Genomic DNA, 17,985 nt, shown 5'->3' on the forward strand with positions numbered 1-17,985 from the left:
AGCATTTCACGTTGAACGAAACCAAAGACAAAGCCATTTGTAAATTATGTCCTGTCGGCACAACTAGCCTTATTTATAAAGGCACGACATCAAACCTTATTAATCACCTTAAAGGCAAGCACCCGTCGGCCTTATCATTTCTCCGAACTGCCATACTTGTTTACATTGGAAGTAAAAGCAGAGTTTACATCGCTCGGGTAGAAAAAATCCGGATTTTTCGATTCATATTTATTAGAACAATTTATACGATGAATGAATTATAGCATGATATACTGAAAAATATGTTTGAGCTAGTGTGAATAACGCAGTGATAATTCTATTTTTACTCGAGTTTATCAGTTTATTAACAAAAGTTGTCGACAAAAAATGCCATTCGTTGTTTCAACCTGGCGATTTTAGCTAGTAAAACATTTTGGCGATTTTAGCTATTAAATTTTTTTAATAAAATTGTTAAAATAAATCGTTTGTAGGTATTGTATGTATGCTCAATTAATTTGATTCCATATTTTCTTTTAGTGATAATGACCGCGGTAAAAAGAGGCCATTGAAATCTCAATCAACGCTGCAATTTAGCAAGAAAAAACCGAAGTCGCGAGAAAGTTGGTTATTAACTACTAAGTATCTGGTCGAGATGTGTGCTAGAGATCTACGCCCCCTTAGCATTGTAAACGGAGTAGGGTTTAGAAATTTTGTCCACTCACTTGACCCAACATACGTAGTGCCTTCACATACCACCATGAAAAATTACACTAATTATTACTACGGCTCATTAAAGCAAACAGTAGCGACTGAATTACAGTCACAATCATCATTAGCTTTCACCACTGACACGTGGACATCTTGTGCAACAGAGGGGTACCTAACCCTGACAGCTCATTTTATTGATAGCATGTGGCAACTTCGTTACTATGTCTTGGCTACGATAGAGGTAAAAGATCATCACACCGGGGAAAACCTTGCGAATGAAATCAAATGTATTGCAGAGGACTTTGGGATCTCCAATACACCAGTGTCAGGCATAACAACTGATAATGCCGCCAATATGGTAACTATGACAACACACCTCGACTGGCCACATATTCGTTGCTTTGCGCATACTCTGCAGCTAAGTGTGAAAGCTGGACTTAAAATCAAGGAAATTTCTAGTGCAGCAGCAGCGGCCAGAAAACTTGTCGGCCATTTTAAAAGAAGTTCCCTGGCCTCTAATGAGCTCAAATCTCGCCAGAGGCAGTTAGATTTACCAGAACACACACTACTTCAAGATGTCCCAACCAGGTGGAATGCTACAGATATAATGTTCGAAAGGCTCATAGAGCAGCGCCTTGCTATTTTTGCAGTCCTGCACAACAACACCATTACAAGTCCTTCCGATGCGAGAATCCTAGAATTACCTGATCAGGTCTGGAAAGTCATTGAGGACTTAGTGCCAGTCTTAAAACCACTTCAGGTTGCTACAACTACAATAAGTGGAACCAGTTTCCCAACTCTCAGCATGGTTTACCCTATTGTTATTGGTCTTCTTAAAAATCATTTGAATGTGCAGGGAGAAGACAGCACTGTTCTCGTTAAGTTTAAGGAAGCAGTTACCAGAGATCTGTCGTCTCGGTTTCCCAAGAGCGATCATGATTTAGCGTTCTTACGTGCGCACTTGACCCACGTTACAAGTCCCTGAAATTCATGACAGATGAGCAGAGGAATCTCGTCAAATCAAGCATAGAAAAATTTGACACCCGAACAGAACAAGTACCAGTGGAACCGCCGGTTGCGGTAAAATCGGAAAATACTGACAATGCAGAGAGTAACAAGGCTGAGGTCAATGCAATGAGTTTTCTGTTAGGCGATCTAGTCGATTTAACGGGCGAAGAAGTAGATGCGGAAAAATCTCTTGTACAAGAGTATGAAATGTTCGTCAGAGAGACAGCGGTAAAGGGAAATGCCGATCCTTTAGACTGGTGGAAAAATAAGGCAGATAGCTACAAAAAACTTGCGCCCATTGCAAAGTTTTTTCTTTGTATACCCGGCACGTCCGTTCCCTCAGAGCGCGTCTTCTCGGATACTGGGAATATTGTTACGAAAAAGCGAGCAAGTCTGGACCCCGACACAGTTAATCAATTGGTATTCTTAAGATCTGTATTAAGCTCTACTAAAACCAAAGTCGACAGCCCAGAGGAATCAGTTCTTCCTGACGACAAAAATTCTGCTTCCACGAGCGCACTTGAAGTCAAACAAGAGCGAGCCAGTGAGCCACCAAGTCCGAGTAAGAAAGAAAGTTTGCCACCCCTTCCATTACTTGAGCCAGATAATGATGAAGATGATTAAAGATCATTTGTTAAAACAAAAGTTAGATCCTTTCTCTGTGCAAGTTTACGTATTTTTTTTTCATTTACCTGACATTGTTAAATGATTTATTACAGAATACAGAAATTCTGTATTATTATTTTAATTGCTAGTTTGCAGCATACATCTACATGAATTATTAGGTAAGTTCAAAGTCATGTATTATGATGTATATCGACGGTTTCTTAATCTATTTAGATACGTCGATATTTTTTTCTTCAATTTGAAATAAACGGAACGTTTCCGGAATTGATGTCGTTATTGGTTTTTTAAAATACTATAATCAAACATGGCGGAAAGCTTTGTGTACGTATCGACAGGAGTTGGGACCTTACAACTGCAGTATATTAAAGTTATTTTTCGATTGTAGTTGATTGAGATATCATTTGCATAAAAGAATGCACACCAAATACAACGGAGAAAGTTTATTAAATGACTACATGTACCAACATCGAACTGAGGTGTTTACGTAACCTACACATAAATTAATACGGTCATTTAAGGTAACAAACATGCATAATACATTGCACATGACGTCTACGAATATTCGAATACGAATAGAATAGCAGTCACGAATATTCGAATATTGATTTTGGGTATTCGTTTCAGCTCTACTTAGCATAGCTGCAGCGCTTTTTTATCGCTACTATATATCGCCACCTCCTGGCGGATGGTGGAGAAGTCGTTCTTTGGAAATATCATGAGAACTTAAATATCTTCAAGTTATCCTGCTGCAGATGAATTTGTTCTTCTAGTATTTGATTTAATTTTAATGTCATTATACGGGTGCTCCAAAAGCCATTTCATGATGATTTATTTCGAGATAAAAAATGGATGTTATATCTATTAAGTTGTGTTTTAGGTGTTTAGTAATAAGTCGAATAATTCTGCAATATGAATAGGTTTTGAGTGGTTTAAACGGTATAGAGTTGAAATTTCTCGCCCGCCGTAAAAACATTTAATATATATATATATATATATATATATATATATATATATATATATATATATATATATATATATATATATATATGTATATACACACACCAAATTTTTCGATGAACGCCTTTTCCACTAAATATGTGCTGTTTTTTATTAACATTATTTTAGGCTTCGTTTTCTATGTGCAATATTTCAGGAATATTTTTCTTATCAAGTTGCATTGGTATGTAATTTTATAATAATCCAAAACCAATGGTTTGATTATTATTAAAAAAATATATAACTGTGGGGTTACTTGAAATACTACAGTAAATATTTGCAATAATCTCTATAAAGTGATACCAGCTAACCTCATTTAATTTGCAAATATGATTTTATAAATGATTTAATATGTGCAGTATTGACAAATTACGCAGTAATAAAAACACTTAGAAACAGTAAGAATTGAAAGTGATGTGTAAGATTCAACATTGCTATGAATTTAATATAACTATTAGATATTTAAATGAATCCGCGTATTATGTGATAACTGCAACCATTATATTGGTATATATGAAATGAAACTTCTTGCCAATTTAATATTGCTTGATAACGTCGAAAATATGGTAAAAGTTTTCTATCTGAGTTCAATTTTTCTAAAAGAATCCGTACCCTATTACATGGCTTCGAATTTTCTTTGGTACAACCTCTGATACACTGGTGAAAACAGTTCTTCCATCCAATGGCAACTTCCCAGGCCTTTCCGGTAGACCTTGTATGTATTGCAGGTGTCACCGCAGTATTAAAGTTTTCTATATATCCCTACCATATCTTTAGATACAAGTTATAAATTCAAAACAAACTTCTGAGAAAAATCCTTTTGATATTTTTTTAATACACTTCTTCTACAATTTACTAGCAAAAACACAGGTACATATGGTGTTCCGATGGGGCCACATCGACCTTCGCACTTTCGCCTTTAGGTCGAGGTGCGAAGTTGCGAAGGCGAAAGTGCGAAGGTGCGACGGCGAAGGAGCGAAAGTGCGAAGATGCGACGGCGAAGAGCGAAGATGCGAAGGCGAAAGGGCGAAGTTGCGAAGGCGAAGAAGCGATACTACTATAGCACTTTCGCCATCGCAACTTCGCACTCTCGCCTTCGCACTTTCGCCTTCGCCTTTTTATAATTGTGGAGCTATCTATCGTTTAAAGACAATTTTAGCTGTATAAAAGGACATCTGAGGCAGACAATGAACTTTTTAGAATTTATTTTCAACAGCCTGCGTAGATCCATAACTTTTTCGGGGGTGGGGGGGTGGGTGGATAATTATATTTGTCGGGGGTTGGGGGAGGGTTCCGAGACATATTTTGGAGATTTTATTATACTTGTATATAATTAATAAAATTGAATTTTCCGGGGGGGATGAGATCCGGGCCCTCTCTCCCCCTTTACTGCATGTGTGAAGTTTTATTATTGAATTTTCCGGGGGGCGGACCCCTTCTCCCACTCTAGATCCATACATCAGCCAGGAGTGTCGCATAATGAAATCAGAATGTTACTGTGTTTGATCCACGGTAAACAGACAGCTGGTAAGTGACAGGAGTCTGGAAGTGCATATGTATACAATATGGCGTACATTACATTTTATATGGAGTATATAATGATTAGACATAGCCAGCACTGGTAAACATATATGTCACATATACACATTAAAATATTTATAAACATTCAAAGTAAGCACAATGGCCTAGCGCATGCGTACCAATGGTATCATGGATTAATCGGAAAACCTTGGCGAGTACGGTGTCTGCATCAAATTCTATGTAATCGACCGAGACTTTCTGAATGCTATCAAAAAAGGCGAAGGCGAAAGTGCGAAGTTGCGAAGGCGAGAGTGCGAAGTTGCGAAGGCGAAGGAGCGATAGTAGTATCGCTCCTTCGCCTTCGCACCTTCGCACTTTCGCCATCGCATCTTCGCGCTTCGCCGTCGCATCTTCGCACTTTCGCTCCTTCGCCGTCGCACTCTTGCACTTTCGCCTTCGCAACTTCGCACTCTCGCATCTTCGACCTAAAGGCAAAAGTGCGAAGGTCGAAGTGGCCCCATCGGAACACCATACATCTGAGGCAGACGATGAACTTTTTAGAATTTATTTTCAACAGCCTGCGCAGATCCATACCTTTTTCTTGGGGGTGGTGGGGGGGGGGGGGGGTGGTGGGGGGGGGGGGGGGTCGATGGATAATTAAATTTGCCGGGGTGGGGGGGGGGGGTGGCATATTTTGGAGAATTTTAATTATATATAATTGATAAAATTAAATTTTCCGGGGGATCGGATCCGGACCCTCTCTCTCCCTTTACTGCATGTGTGAAGTTATTAATATTGAATTTTCCTGAGGGCCCCTCTCCCCCTCTAGATCCATACATGAGCAAGGAGTGTCGCATAATGAAATTAGAATAATATTGTGTTTGATCCACGGTAAACAGACAGCTGGTAAGTGACAGGAGTCTGGAAGTGCATATGTATACATTATGGCGGACATTACATTTTATGTGGAGTGTAATGATTATGCATAACCAGCACTGGTAAACATATATGTCACATATACACATTAAAATATTAATAAATATTCATTGTAAGCACAATGGCCTAGTGCATGCGTACCAATAATATCATGGATTAATTGGAAAACCTTGGCGAGTACGGTGTCTGCATCAAATTCTATGTAATCGACTGAGACTTTCTGAATGCTATCAAAAAAGGCAAAGGCGAAAGTGCGAAGTTGCGAAGGCGAGAGTGCGAAGTTGCGAAGGCGAAGGAGCGATAGTAGTATCGCTCCTTCGCACTTTCGCTATCGCAACTTCGCGCTTCGCCGTCGCATCTTCGCACTTTCGCTCCTTCGCCGTCGCATTCTCGCACTTTCGCCTTCGCAACTTCGCACTCTCGCATCTTCGACCTAAAGGCGAAAGCGCGAAGGTCGAAGTGGCCCCATCGGAACACCATAGGTACATCCAGCAAGGCTCTAGAGTTGTTTACGTCGAAGCTACACGTCGAAGTATCACCCCTCTTCCCATAAAAAGCAACACACATCACAAAAATGACCTAGCTTGCATTATTACAAAACGCGAATAGTCAGACATCTTACAAATTTTGTTTCATCTCATAAATAGGTAGCCCCTGTCGCAGGCGGAAACGGCTCAAATTCGACGGGAAATTCGGGAATGGTTTTGCCTCAGCTAGGTTTTGACGTGAACCTATGGTGAAATACTGTTGTGACATCTGCATAGGCGTCCATGACAACATCCTTTTAACAAGAGGCCAGTTGGCCTTAACGGTCACCTGTATATATCCGATACACAAACTTGTCATGGAGTCTCATATATGCATCTAATTAATTAGGTTTCGTACTGGAGTAGAAAAATTATAAATTTGTAATGACAACCACATTTAATTCAAAAAGAACTGTGAAACCTATAATTTTGGTGAAAAACTAAAAGATCTGGTCTACAAAATAATGAATTTAGTTTTCCTTTCAGGTGTGTGGGAGTAAAGAAGATAATTTTTTAACGTTATATGCATTAGCATCTATACATCCATTTTGGCCCTGCCCTAGAGTCAAAACCCATACCCCAGGGGACATGAAAATTAAAATTTCAGTAGAGGACTTCCTGGTAAACATAATTATTAGTCGTTTTTTTTATAAAGATGTGTGAGAATAGAGAAGAAGATTTTTAAACATTATATGCATTAACACTTTATCGCCATATTGCCCCCCCCCCCCTCATGTCCTGAACCCCTGACCCAGGGGCCATGAATTTCACAATCTAGGTAAAGGAGATTGTGGATATCATAACCATGTATTCAGTTTTTTGCCCACATGTGTGGGAGTAGAGAAGAAGATTTTTGAAGATTTAAATCATTTTTACTATATGGCCATATTGGCCCCACCCTAGAGCATGAACCCCTGACCGAGGGGTCATGAATTTCACAATTAAAGTAGAGGGCTTCATGGACATCAGAACCATGCATTTAGTTTTTTACAAATATATATGGGAGTAGAGAAGAAGATTTTCTAAGATTTAATACATTTTTACTATTTGGCCATATTGGCCCCACCCTAGAGCCTGAACCCCTGACCCAGGGGTCATGAATTTCACAATTTAGGTAGAGGGCTTCATGGACATCATAATCATGCATTTAGTATTTAACAAATATATATGAGAGTAGAGAAGAAGATTTTCTAAGATTTAATACATTTTTACTATTTGGCCATATTGGCCCCACCCTAGAGCATGAACCCCTGACCCAGGGGTCATGAATTTCACAATTAAGGTAGAGGGCTTCATGGACATCATAACCATGCATCTAGTTTTTAACAAATATATATGGGAGTAGAGAAGAAGATTTTCTAAGATTTAATACATTTTTACTATTTGGCCATATTGGCCCCACCCTAGAGCATGAACCCCTGACCCAGGGGCCATAAATTTCACAATTTTGGTAGAGGGCCTCATGGACATCATAACCATGCATTCATTTTTTTCCTCACTTGTGTGGAAGTAGAGAAGAAGATTTTTGAAAATTTGGCTTTTTTTGCATATTTGGACCCGCCCGTGGCACCCCAGGGGTGGTAGAGCCATAAATTTCACAATTTAGATTCTTCTTACCATAGAGATGCTTCACACCAAAAATGGTAATGATTGGCCTGGTAGTTTTCAAGAAGAAGTTAAAAATGTAAAATTGTTAACGCACGACGCACAACGCACGACGACGGACGAAGACCAATTGCAATAGGTCACCTGAGTGACTCAGGTGACCTAATAAAACTTGTTAAAAACACGATACTTTTTACGTCTGATGAGATGTGAGCTAGACTTTATCAAATTCAATGATATATCCTAAAATATACCCCAGAAAAGACCGTCTAGTTGATGCTTAAATTAAAAGAAGCGACTCCATTTTGATATTCTAACATCCGGTAATGTTAATACATTAGGGGTTTTTGCATGGTGTATTTTTCGAATACCAAAGCTTATATTTTGAAGAATAAGTAGCATTCCCTGTAAGGCAGATCTGTAATGCGATTAGTATTCTCTAACTTTTGTCAAAACGTTTTGGCTTTTTATTTTGCAATAATATTGGTATCGTAATTTGCCACTGCATTTTTTAGTGTTCATCTTTTTTTTTTGGTTTGGAAGGTGTCAGATGTAAAATCAAAGAAATGATGAAAATTAGAAAATAAACATAAATAAATATCACCATTTGATCGTTGTTATTGGCGACAATCTTATTTTACTTTATTTTCTTCACAAGAAGCATGCACTCTGTAGCTCTGCTAAACAGTAGCGAAATCTGTTTAAAACTTACAAGCAATATCATTTTAAAATTACTGCAAATGATCTCGATTTCCAGGTATTGCTAAAATTTTAAAATCAATCATTATCTTTATTAACACGCGTTAAGGCAGATTGTTATAGCGAGCGCAGCGAGTCGGCGGGAAGCGCCGCTCGTGTAGCGAGCTCCAAAGACAACGTATACGAACGGAGCTAGGAAATTCGAGCTGAAATCTGCACATTGTTCAAAAAAAATTTTGTGGACCCGCGTGAAAACGTTCTACTATCCCAGTGATCCTTTGCGGTGCATAGCAACATGGCGGAACAGGAAGCGTTTCTAAGGAAAATTCTTACCTGTAAATCGTATACATCATTTTCATTTACCAATAAAAAGTCCTTCAAAAACACCAAAGTATGCAACCAATATGCTTACCTAAAAAAAACCCTGTACCTATCTGAACTTTTGCTGACATATGACGTCATTTCCTTCCCCGAATATGTCCGACAAATTTACGAAAACTGTCGAGCGCTAAAGAAAGTTAAGTATGACGTCACAGTGATCTCGCGTTTTAATTTCCCGCGATACATTTAGAGGTGGATCAAGCATCTGTATTGGATGTAACGTGTAGGAAGTACTCAGTATCAGTGTTAACGGTGACTCTTTGGCTGATTAGTGTTTTGATAATTTTTTGCTTAGTAAATACACATGCAAGTTCCGGCATGCTAAATTTACTGTCATATTGATCCAATCATATATGCATACGTTAGGTAGGTGACAAAAATTATTAAAAAAGAAAAGTCCAATCATTATTAGATCTACGTGCAGCCACATCATTTTGTAATTAATAAATAAAAGGAAAACAATTGAACTGTTAAAATATCTACATGTATTTGTTATAGTTGCACATGTGGTCAAACCTTTCAAAAAAATTGGATATCACACACTAAAAAAGAGTTAAGGCACATGTCTACAACGCATATAGAGCGTAAAAAAAATTGATGTCACAGAGGAAAATAATTAAAACACAGGTAACAGCAAGGAACAGAATGAGAAATAACACAGACACACAATTTATTGTTTACTGATTTTAATGATCATTATTAAAAGGTAAAGTAATGATAAAAATAATTGTATTTACACAAAAAAAAACCAAACGGCTTTTTGTTTATCAAAATATTTTAGTAAGTCTGTTTAACATTGTATTAATGCTCAGTGGTAGTTTGTTAAGTGTAAAAGCCTAGGAAAGGACCATTGGAATAAAAGTTTGATAACTTCGGGTTCCTTGCGGTGGTAAAAGTTTTCGAGACAAAGCCAAAGTTTTTTGGTTAGGGCAAGTCCATGGGTTGCATTTAACAATAATGACATATGTGTGGTTCCTTCTGCGCTCGCCCCAACGGTCACACCGTAAAACATATTATTGTAAATTGGAAATTTTGACTTTACAGTCAAATGGATAAATCATTCTATGCTTCAAAAATAAAGATACACTAACATTTATTGCGAAATGCTTTCATTATGATTTTTTAAAAAGTCATCAGCATTTTGCTTTCACTGTAACACGACAACATGCATTAATCATTCAAAAAATTATGCATCAATAAGTGAGGCATATCCAAAAGTGCATTTTTCTGAATAACGAACATTATGATTCTTTACATGTATTATCATATCAATCGATATATTTTTCACACTTACTTCCCGGCTTAGCGCTTTTCAGTACTTTGATTTTTATACCCCCGCTCCGAAGGAGAGGGGGTATACTGTTTTACCCTTGTGTGTCTGTCTGTCCGTCCGTCTGTCTGTCTGTCTGTCTGTCTGTCTGTCTGTCTGTCTGTCCGTCCGTAACAAAAATATCTGTCGCATTTATCTCAGCAACTATTTATCGCAGATGCTTGAAATTTTAACACAGTGTTTGTTAAGGCATGCCATATTGTGGGATATATTTTTGTACCAATCGGACGCCAACTTCCTGTTAAATGACGACTTTGCTTATTTTTTAACCAAAATTTTCAAACAAATTTTCGTCAAAGAATTCTCAGCAACTGTTTATCGCAGATGCTTGAAATTTTTACACAGTATTTGTTTAGGCATGCTATATAGTGGGATATATTTTTGTACCAATTGGACGTCAACTTCCTGTTAAATGACGACGTTGCTTATTTTTTAACCAAAATTTTCAAACAAATTTTTGTCAAAGAATTCTCAGCAACTGTTTATTGCAGATGCTTGAAATTTTTACACAGTATTTGTATAGGCATGCTATATAGTGGGATATATTTTTGTACCAATCGGACGTCAACTTCCTGTTTAATGAGTACTTTGTTTATTTTTAGCCAACATTTTCAAACAAATTTCCATCAAAGGTTTCTCAGCAACTATTTTTCGCAGATGCTTGAAATTTATACACACTATTTGTATAGGCATGCCATATCATGGGATATATTTTTGTATTAATCGGACGTCAACTTCCTGTTAAATGACGACTTTGCTTATTTTTTAACCAAAATTTTCAAACAAATTTTCCTCAAAGATTTCTCAGCATCTATTTATCGCAGATGCTTGAAATTTTTACACACTATTTGTATAGGCATGCCATATTGTGGGATACATTTTTGTACCAATTGGACATCAACTTCCTGTTAAATGAGTACTTTGTTTATTTAAGCCAAAATTTTCAAACAAATTTTCCTCAAAGATTTCTCAGCAACTGTTTATCGCAGATGCTTGAAATTTTAACACACTATTTGTTTAGGCATGCCATATTGTGGGATATATTTCTGTACCAATCAGATGCCAGCTTTCTGTTAAATGTCGACTTTGCTTATTTTGCATATTCACATCAGAGCGGGGGTATCACTAGTGAGCATTGGCTCACAGATATCTTGTTTATGTGTAGGCTGCACATGGGAATAGTATCATTAATTTTCGGAGTTTAAGATTGGATCTCTATTATGAACCGTTTTTTTACCATTGCTGAACATGTTCTAAAGAAACCTGGGCTTGGTTTCACAAAAGTATCATAAGATTTGTCATAAGACAGATCTTAAGATTGTCATAAGATCTGACTTATGACAATCATAAGATCTATCACTTGCGTTTCACAAAACAATCTTAAGTGTTATAAATCTTAAGATATGTTTATACTTGTATATACTTTTTAAACATATACAACTTTTAATGCGATACGTTAAAAAAGATGCGCTCACTCTGGGATTATTTTCATTTCATTATTTATCTATTAATATTTTGATTTTTAAAACATATTCAACTTATCTAAACAATTTTCATATGTTTTACCTTAAGTTTTTAAAAATATACTTAATTGCATTTATTGCTGTATTCATAAGACAATAGTGGGGTTTTTTTTTGGAAGTAAGGGAATTGTTGTCTTGCTATACTAGTATACAATGTACGCATGTGGAATACAATTTTGAAAAAAAAATATTAAAATATAAAATTTTAACAGAAAATAAGAGATATAAAATATATTGTAATCATATCATTACAAGTAATGTGATCCGCCCCTGCCTTTGTGTCTATTCAAGAAACAAGAGGCCCATGGGCCACATCGCTCACCTGAGGAACAATAGGTATGATAAAATCAGCTCAATGGAGTCATAATACAAACTATCTGGACAATATACAATAATTCATGTAAATCCTGTATAAATAAAATCCATTTTCCCCTGGATATTCTAATGTTTATAATCATTAGTCCCTTTTCTAACAGGATGATTTTATAGTCATATCATGTGTTGAGTATTGCAGTTCTCAAAAAGATCCCTAACAATAGTTTATTTATGGGATATAAACGTACAGTAAACTCTCAACCTTCTCGTGAGGCCAACGAATTGTCCTGAGGCCAAAGTCTTAACAATTATAAAGAATCATCTGGCTGATTAGTTTCTGAGAAGATTTTTAAAGATTTACCCTATAAATTCCTTTGTTAAACTTTGACCCCCCCCCCATTGTGGCCCCACCCTACCCCTGGGGATCATTATTTTCACAACTTTGAATCTACACTACCTGAGGATGCTTTCACACAAGTTCCAGCTTTCCTGGCTGAATAATTTACTAAGAAGATTTTTAAAGATGACTCTGTTTATTCCTATGTAAAACATCGACCTCCCATCGTGGCCCAAACCTACCCCCAGGGGTCATGCTTTTCACAAATTTGAATCTTCACTAACTGAGGATGCTTCCACACAAGTTTTAGCTTTCCTGGCTAATTAGTTTCTGAGAAGAAGATTTTTAAAGATTTACTGTATATAATCATATGTTTAACTTCAATCCCCCATTGTGGCCCCAACCTACCCCCAGGGGTCATGATTTTCACAACTTTGAATCTTCACTACCTGAGGATGCTTCCACACAAGTTCCAGCTTTGCCTTCGAATTAGTTACTGAGAATAAGATTTTAAAAGATTTACTGTATATATTCCTATGTTAAACTTCGATCCCCCATTGTGGCCCAACCCTACCCCCGGGGGTCATGATTTTTACAACTTTGAATTTACACTACCTGAGGATGCATCCACACAAGTGTCAGCTTTCCTGGCTGATTAGTTTCTGAGAAGAAGATTTTTAAAGATTAACTGTGTATATTCCTATGTAAAACGTCGATCTCCCATTGTGGCCCAAACCTACCCCCGGGGGTCATGATTTTCACAAATTTGAATCTTCACTACATAAGGATGCATCCACACAAGTGTCAGCTTTCCTGGCCAATTAGTTTCTGAGAAGAAGATTTTTAAAGATTTACTTTTTATATTCATATGTTAAACTTCAACCCTCCATTGTGGCCCCACCCTATCCCCAGGGGTCATGATTTTCACATCTTTGAATCTACACTACCTGAGGATGCTTCCACACAAGTTTCAGCTTTCCTGGCCGATTAGTTTCTGAGAAGAGGATTTCTAAAGATTTTATATATTCATTTGTTAAACGTCGACCCCCCCATTGTGGCCCCATTCTCAGGTGAGCTAAAAAGGTTAAGTTTACAATTCAATAAGTTGGTTTCTGGAAAAACAGATTTTGAAAATTTTCGTAATAAATATTGACAATTATTTTACTTTTTAAAGCGCTAAGCATAGCTCAGCCCTTTATTGTCGTTAGACTTCAACTTCCGGTACATCGAATAACCGCCCCCTCTAAGCAAAAGTATACATCATTTAAACTGGTTAGGGAACCAGTTTCAGAGGTTTATGCACATAACTGCACGGGCTATTGTGAATCTAATTTACGGGTTATTGTGAAATTAATGTACGGGGCTTACATACATCATTGCAGGGACTGTCATGCAGTGATGAGGAAATATAGTGCGTATACAGAAGCTGAAATGCTATATACATATATCTGTTATATACATACAGAAGCTGGGTTAGCGCTTTTCAGTACTATCAGTACTTTGATTTAATCTTTAGCTTTTAAGATCTGTGTACAAACATAGAATTGCTAGCAATTCTCTGTATCTTGCTTATAATTCGAAGCAAACACTCAAAAATGGTTAGTAAATAGAAATTGTTAACAAGTAAACACAAGAAACATGCACTACATGTATAACAAATAAAGAACACAATTTATTTTTTCGAAATGAATCATATATATACATGTATATACCTACATACTTCCGTAAACGATATCAAACTCTATTTAAACTGAATAAACTAGAGAAAATGCCGAGCATCTTAACAAAAACCTATTGCATTAATCTACCATTACGCAAAAAGTAATGCCGAATTACCGATAGAATGAATTGTATTTCAGTACTCCTACATCAGATTTTGCTTAATTTGCGCAGGTAAACAGTTAACGTAACTGTTTGATTTACCGAAGTCTCTGTTTGATTTGATACGTAAAAATCACGAAATACAGACCACAGTTTCCAGGTTACAAAGCATAAATAATGAAAACGAAACGAAAATCAGAACAAGCTAACATCAACGTCATGTGTGAAAACTGTCAACGCATTGAAATATTTAGCCTCAATTTACTTCACAAAATCGGCACCAATATATTTTTCATGTTTCAAAAATTTCCCTTCATACGCGAACTGTTGCACAACAAGCAAATTCATCATAGTCAGATCGACCCTTTTTCGTATAATGTCATGGCTGCTTTAAACAAAGAACCTCGTTTTAGAAGTATGGAATACGAGTCTTGGTAAAATGGGTAAGCAAAACCGGGCCGTGGCAAAATAAAAGCCGGGGCAGATCGGCAATCTTCAATTCCAAATACGCATTATTTTGCAGCAATATTTACAGCAAATACAAATATACTGGTCCATCAAATATCCTGAAATTTTAATGAGATTGGCAGATTAATAACTGCTTATCTTTTGTTTTGCCCAGGCCAAGTCTTGTCTACCCATTTTACCGGATGCCGAATCCAAGGCTATTGACTTGATTGAAACACGCCTTTCCTTTATTATTATTTTCGTAATAACTCTGATTTGAAACAGTATTAGACCTTAATTTTTGCAATTTATATTTTCCTTCCCATAAGGATAATTTATGCTAAACTACGTTGAATTGGAATCAGTAGTTCTTGAGAAGAAGATTTTTAAAAATGCACCCCCCTTTTTCTACAGTTTCAAGGTTTTCTCCGCTTTGAATACAGATCGGACTTTTATTTCTGCAATTTATATTCGCCCTCCCATAAGGATGCTTTGTGCCAAATTTGGTTGAAATTGGATAAGCGGTTTTAGAGAAGAAGTTCAAAATGTAAAAAGTTTACAGACGGACAGACAGACGGACGGACGGACGGACGACGGACAAAAAGTGATCAGAATAGCTCACTTGAGCTTTCAGCTCAGGTGAGCTAAAAAACCAAAGCATGATGTTTGAATGCACTCAGTTGTGACCAGTAAGCGGGTAGGAAATCGAAAGTCCGTGCGGTCAGAAAAACGACATTAAGTGAGCTCGGGGATGGCAAAGAGGTGTCCAAATTTTTCGGCTGCAGAAATATCTGTTTTAACAGATGAAGTTGAAAGTAAGAAAGATATTCTTTTTTCAAAACAAAACTCCACTGTCTCAAATGCTTTAAAGCGAGATGCATGGACAGAAGTGGCATTAAAAGTGAATGCAGTAAATACAACAGGGTACGTCAGGACGGAGAAGAAACGAAGAAGTGGATTTGCTTGAGCAGTGAAAGTAGGAAAAAACTAGCCTTGAATAGGAGAGAGCAGAGAAAGACTGGAGGGGGGTGTTTGCCATCAGAAGCTACACTACGACCCATAGATGAGAAGATAGAGGGAATTATCGGAGAAACTTCCATATCCGGAGTTGAAGGTGGCATTGATGTCCTAGACTCTTCTACGACCACGGATGCATTATTAGCACCCCCAAGCAACATGACAGATGCCTCAATAGGTACAAAATGTAATTACATGGCTTTTTTTTTGTGCACTAAGTTATTTTTAAACACGCATCTTTTACGTGGAATATCTACTATAATTTTATATTCTAAATACTTAAACAAGTTAAATTAATATTTACATTGTTTTGCATTGTATATAGAAAGATGTATCGATAATTTTTTTTTTTACAGAATGCCAACCTTCCGTTGAAAACTCGCGATTAAGCAGAAAGGGCACAAAAAGAACCGTTAGTACTAGTGAATCGCAGCAAAGGGATGACCTCATGACGAGACTTGTGACAGCAGAAGAGGAAAGGCTGAGTATTGAGAAAAGAAGACTTGAGATAGAGAAAAGAAGACTTGACACCGAGGAGAAGCGTCTCAAGATTGAGGACCGGCGTCTTGCGGTTGATGAGCAACAGCTTCAGATACAGCGTGAGCAGCACTCGCTTTACCTGTGTCAACTCGGAATAGTAAATAATGCCACCCTCAATGTGCCTTTGACTGAAAATGAGTAATAGATTAAAAATATGTGTTTGATTCATTTTATATCTTGTTCATTAAGCATCCCTTAATAAGAATAATAAATATACATGAATACACATTTCAAACCAATTAATCCAATAAGTGAACAAACTTGTTTGTTACAGGTTCAATTTTAAAGCGGAATAAGGAATCATACACAATAATGTCTTCATGGTTTTAGGAAAAAATTCACTGAAATTATACGAATTCTTTCTCCGAACTAAGGTCCTAAAATCGAGTATGGATAAGTCTTCGACGAACCTCCATCCCATCGTTATTTGGGCCTTGATACACATAGTTGTCTGGCGGAATAAATCGATTTCCCCGGGGGTTCTGTGGGCGTGGTGCTGGTACATGGTTATTAATACACATATTATGTAAAACCGCACAAGCTGTAATGATTCGGCATGCTCTTGACGGATGAAAGAGAAGTGTTCCCCCGGAAAGGTCGATGCAACGAAAACGCATCTTTAGGACCCCAAAACTTCTTTCAATTGTATTTCTCGTCCTGGTATGGGCCTCGTTATACGCTTCTTCATGGGGGTTACTTGGGTTCATGACAGGGGTCAACAAATATTTTTTCAAGGGGTATGCACTGTCTCCAAGTAACCACCCTCTATTCATGCCACCACTCTCAAATAAATCACATAGCGTAGAATTTGTCCACACAAAAGCATCGTGTGATGAACCAGGCCATCTAGCAACTAAGTTGGTGAATTTCAAACTTGCATCACAAACTGCCATAACGTTTATAGAGTGAAAAAATTTTCGGTTGACAAAAAGATGTTCGTCATCTTTTGGAGCTTTTATAGGAATGTGAGTTCCATCTATGGCACCAATGACATTAGGGAAATTGGATATGCGGGAAAAGCCCAGTATGGTGTCATTTATGCTTCTGTCATCGCGTGGAAATCTTACATAATTTGGGCTTAAAGTTACAAGTGCTGATGTTACAATATTTACAATTCTTGACACACTAGCTTTGCTTATACCATGGACATCCCCGTTAACAGCCTGGAAGTTCCCACTGGCATAAAATCTGAGTGCCACCATGACTTGCAGGGATGGGGGTATGGCATGGGACCTACCGGTCAGGTGTTCCAGATGGACCCTGAGCTCCCCACATAAATCTAGTATCAGAAAACGCGGTAGTCGAAACTTATGTATGATATCTACGTCGTCCATATAGTCCAAGGGATTATTTCTATCTCTAAACACCCGTTCTCTTCTTAATTGTCTTCTGTTTTGAATCAAAACAAAGGCCGCCGCCATTTTAAGTTTGGACTTATGACATGAATATGGTTGTCTTAAAATTAAGACGGATCTTATGATAATCATAAGATATGACAGTTTTGTGAAACAGCAGTGATGAAAACTTATGACAAAGTTTGGTCCTAAGACAGATCTTAGTCATAAGATTGTTTTGTGAAACGGGCCCCTGGGTTAATCAAATTCATAAACGGCAAGGCAAAATTTTCAATACAAATTTTTCTGTGAACATTAAAAAAAATAATTTCAT

The 17,985-nt window shown here is 37.3% G+C and overlaps 2 protein-coding genes across 4 annotated transcripts in view; both read right to left on the reverse strand.

Annotated features, from left to right (window-relative positions):
* Nucleotides 1-17,985, reverse strand: part of LOC105329357 (uncharacterized) — a 162,452-nt gene that overhangs the window by 73,192 nt on the left and 71,275 nt on the right. The window lies entirely within an intron of this gene.
* Nucleotides 16,204-17,665, reverse strand: LOC117691641 (putative nuclease HARBI1). Its single transcript, XM_034478122.2, has one exon. The coding sequence runs from the start codon at nt 17,649-17,651 to the stop codon at nt 16,695-16,697; it is 957 nt and encodes a 318-aa protein (XP_034334013.2). The 5' UTR covers nt 17,652-17,665; the 3' UTR covers nt 16,204-16,694.

Source organism: Magallana gigas, chromosome 6 (genome assembly GCF_963853765.1).
Source record: "Magallana gigas chromosome 6, xbMagGiga1.1, whole genome shotgun sequence".
Taxonomy (NCBI): domain Eukaryota; kingdom Metazoa; phylum Mollusca; class Bivalvia; order Ostreida; family Ostreidae; genus Magallana; species Magallana gigas.

What these genes read in the sequence shown, in the direction of transcription:
- LOC117691641 (XM_034478122.2), bottom strand. Translation starts at nt 17,651, where the DNA reads ATGGACGACGTAGATATCATACATAAGTTTCGACTACCGCGTTTTCTG.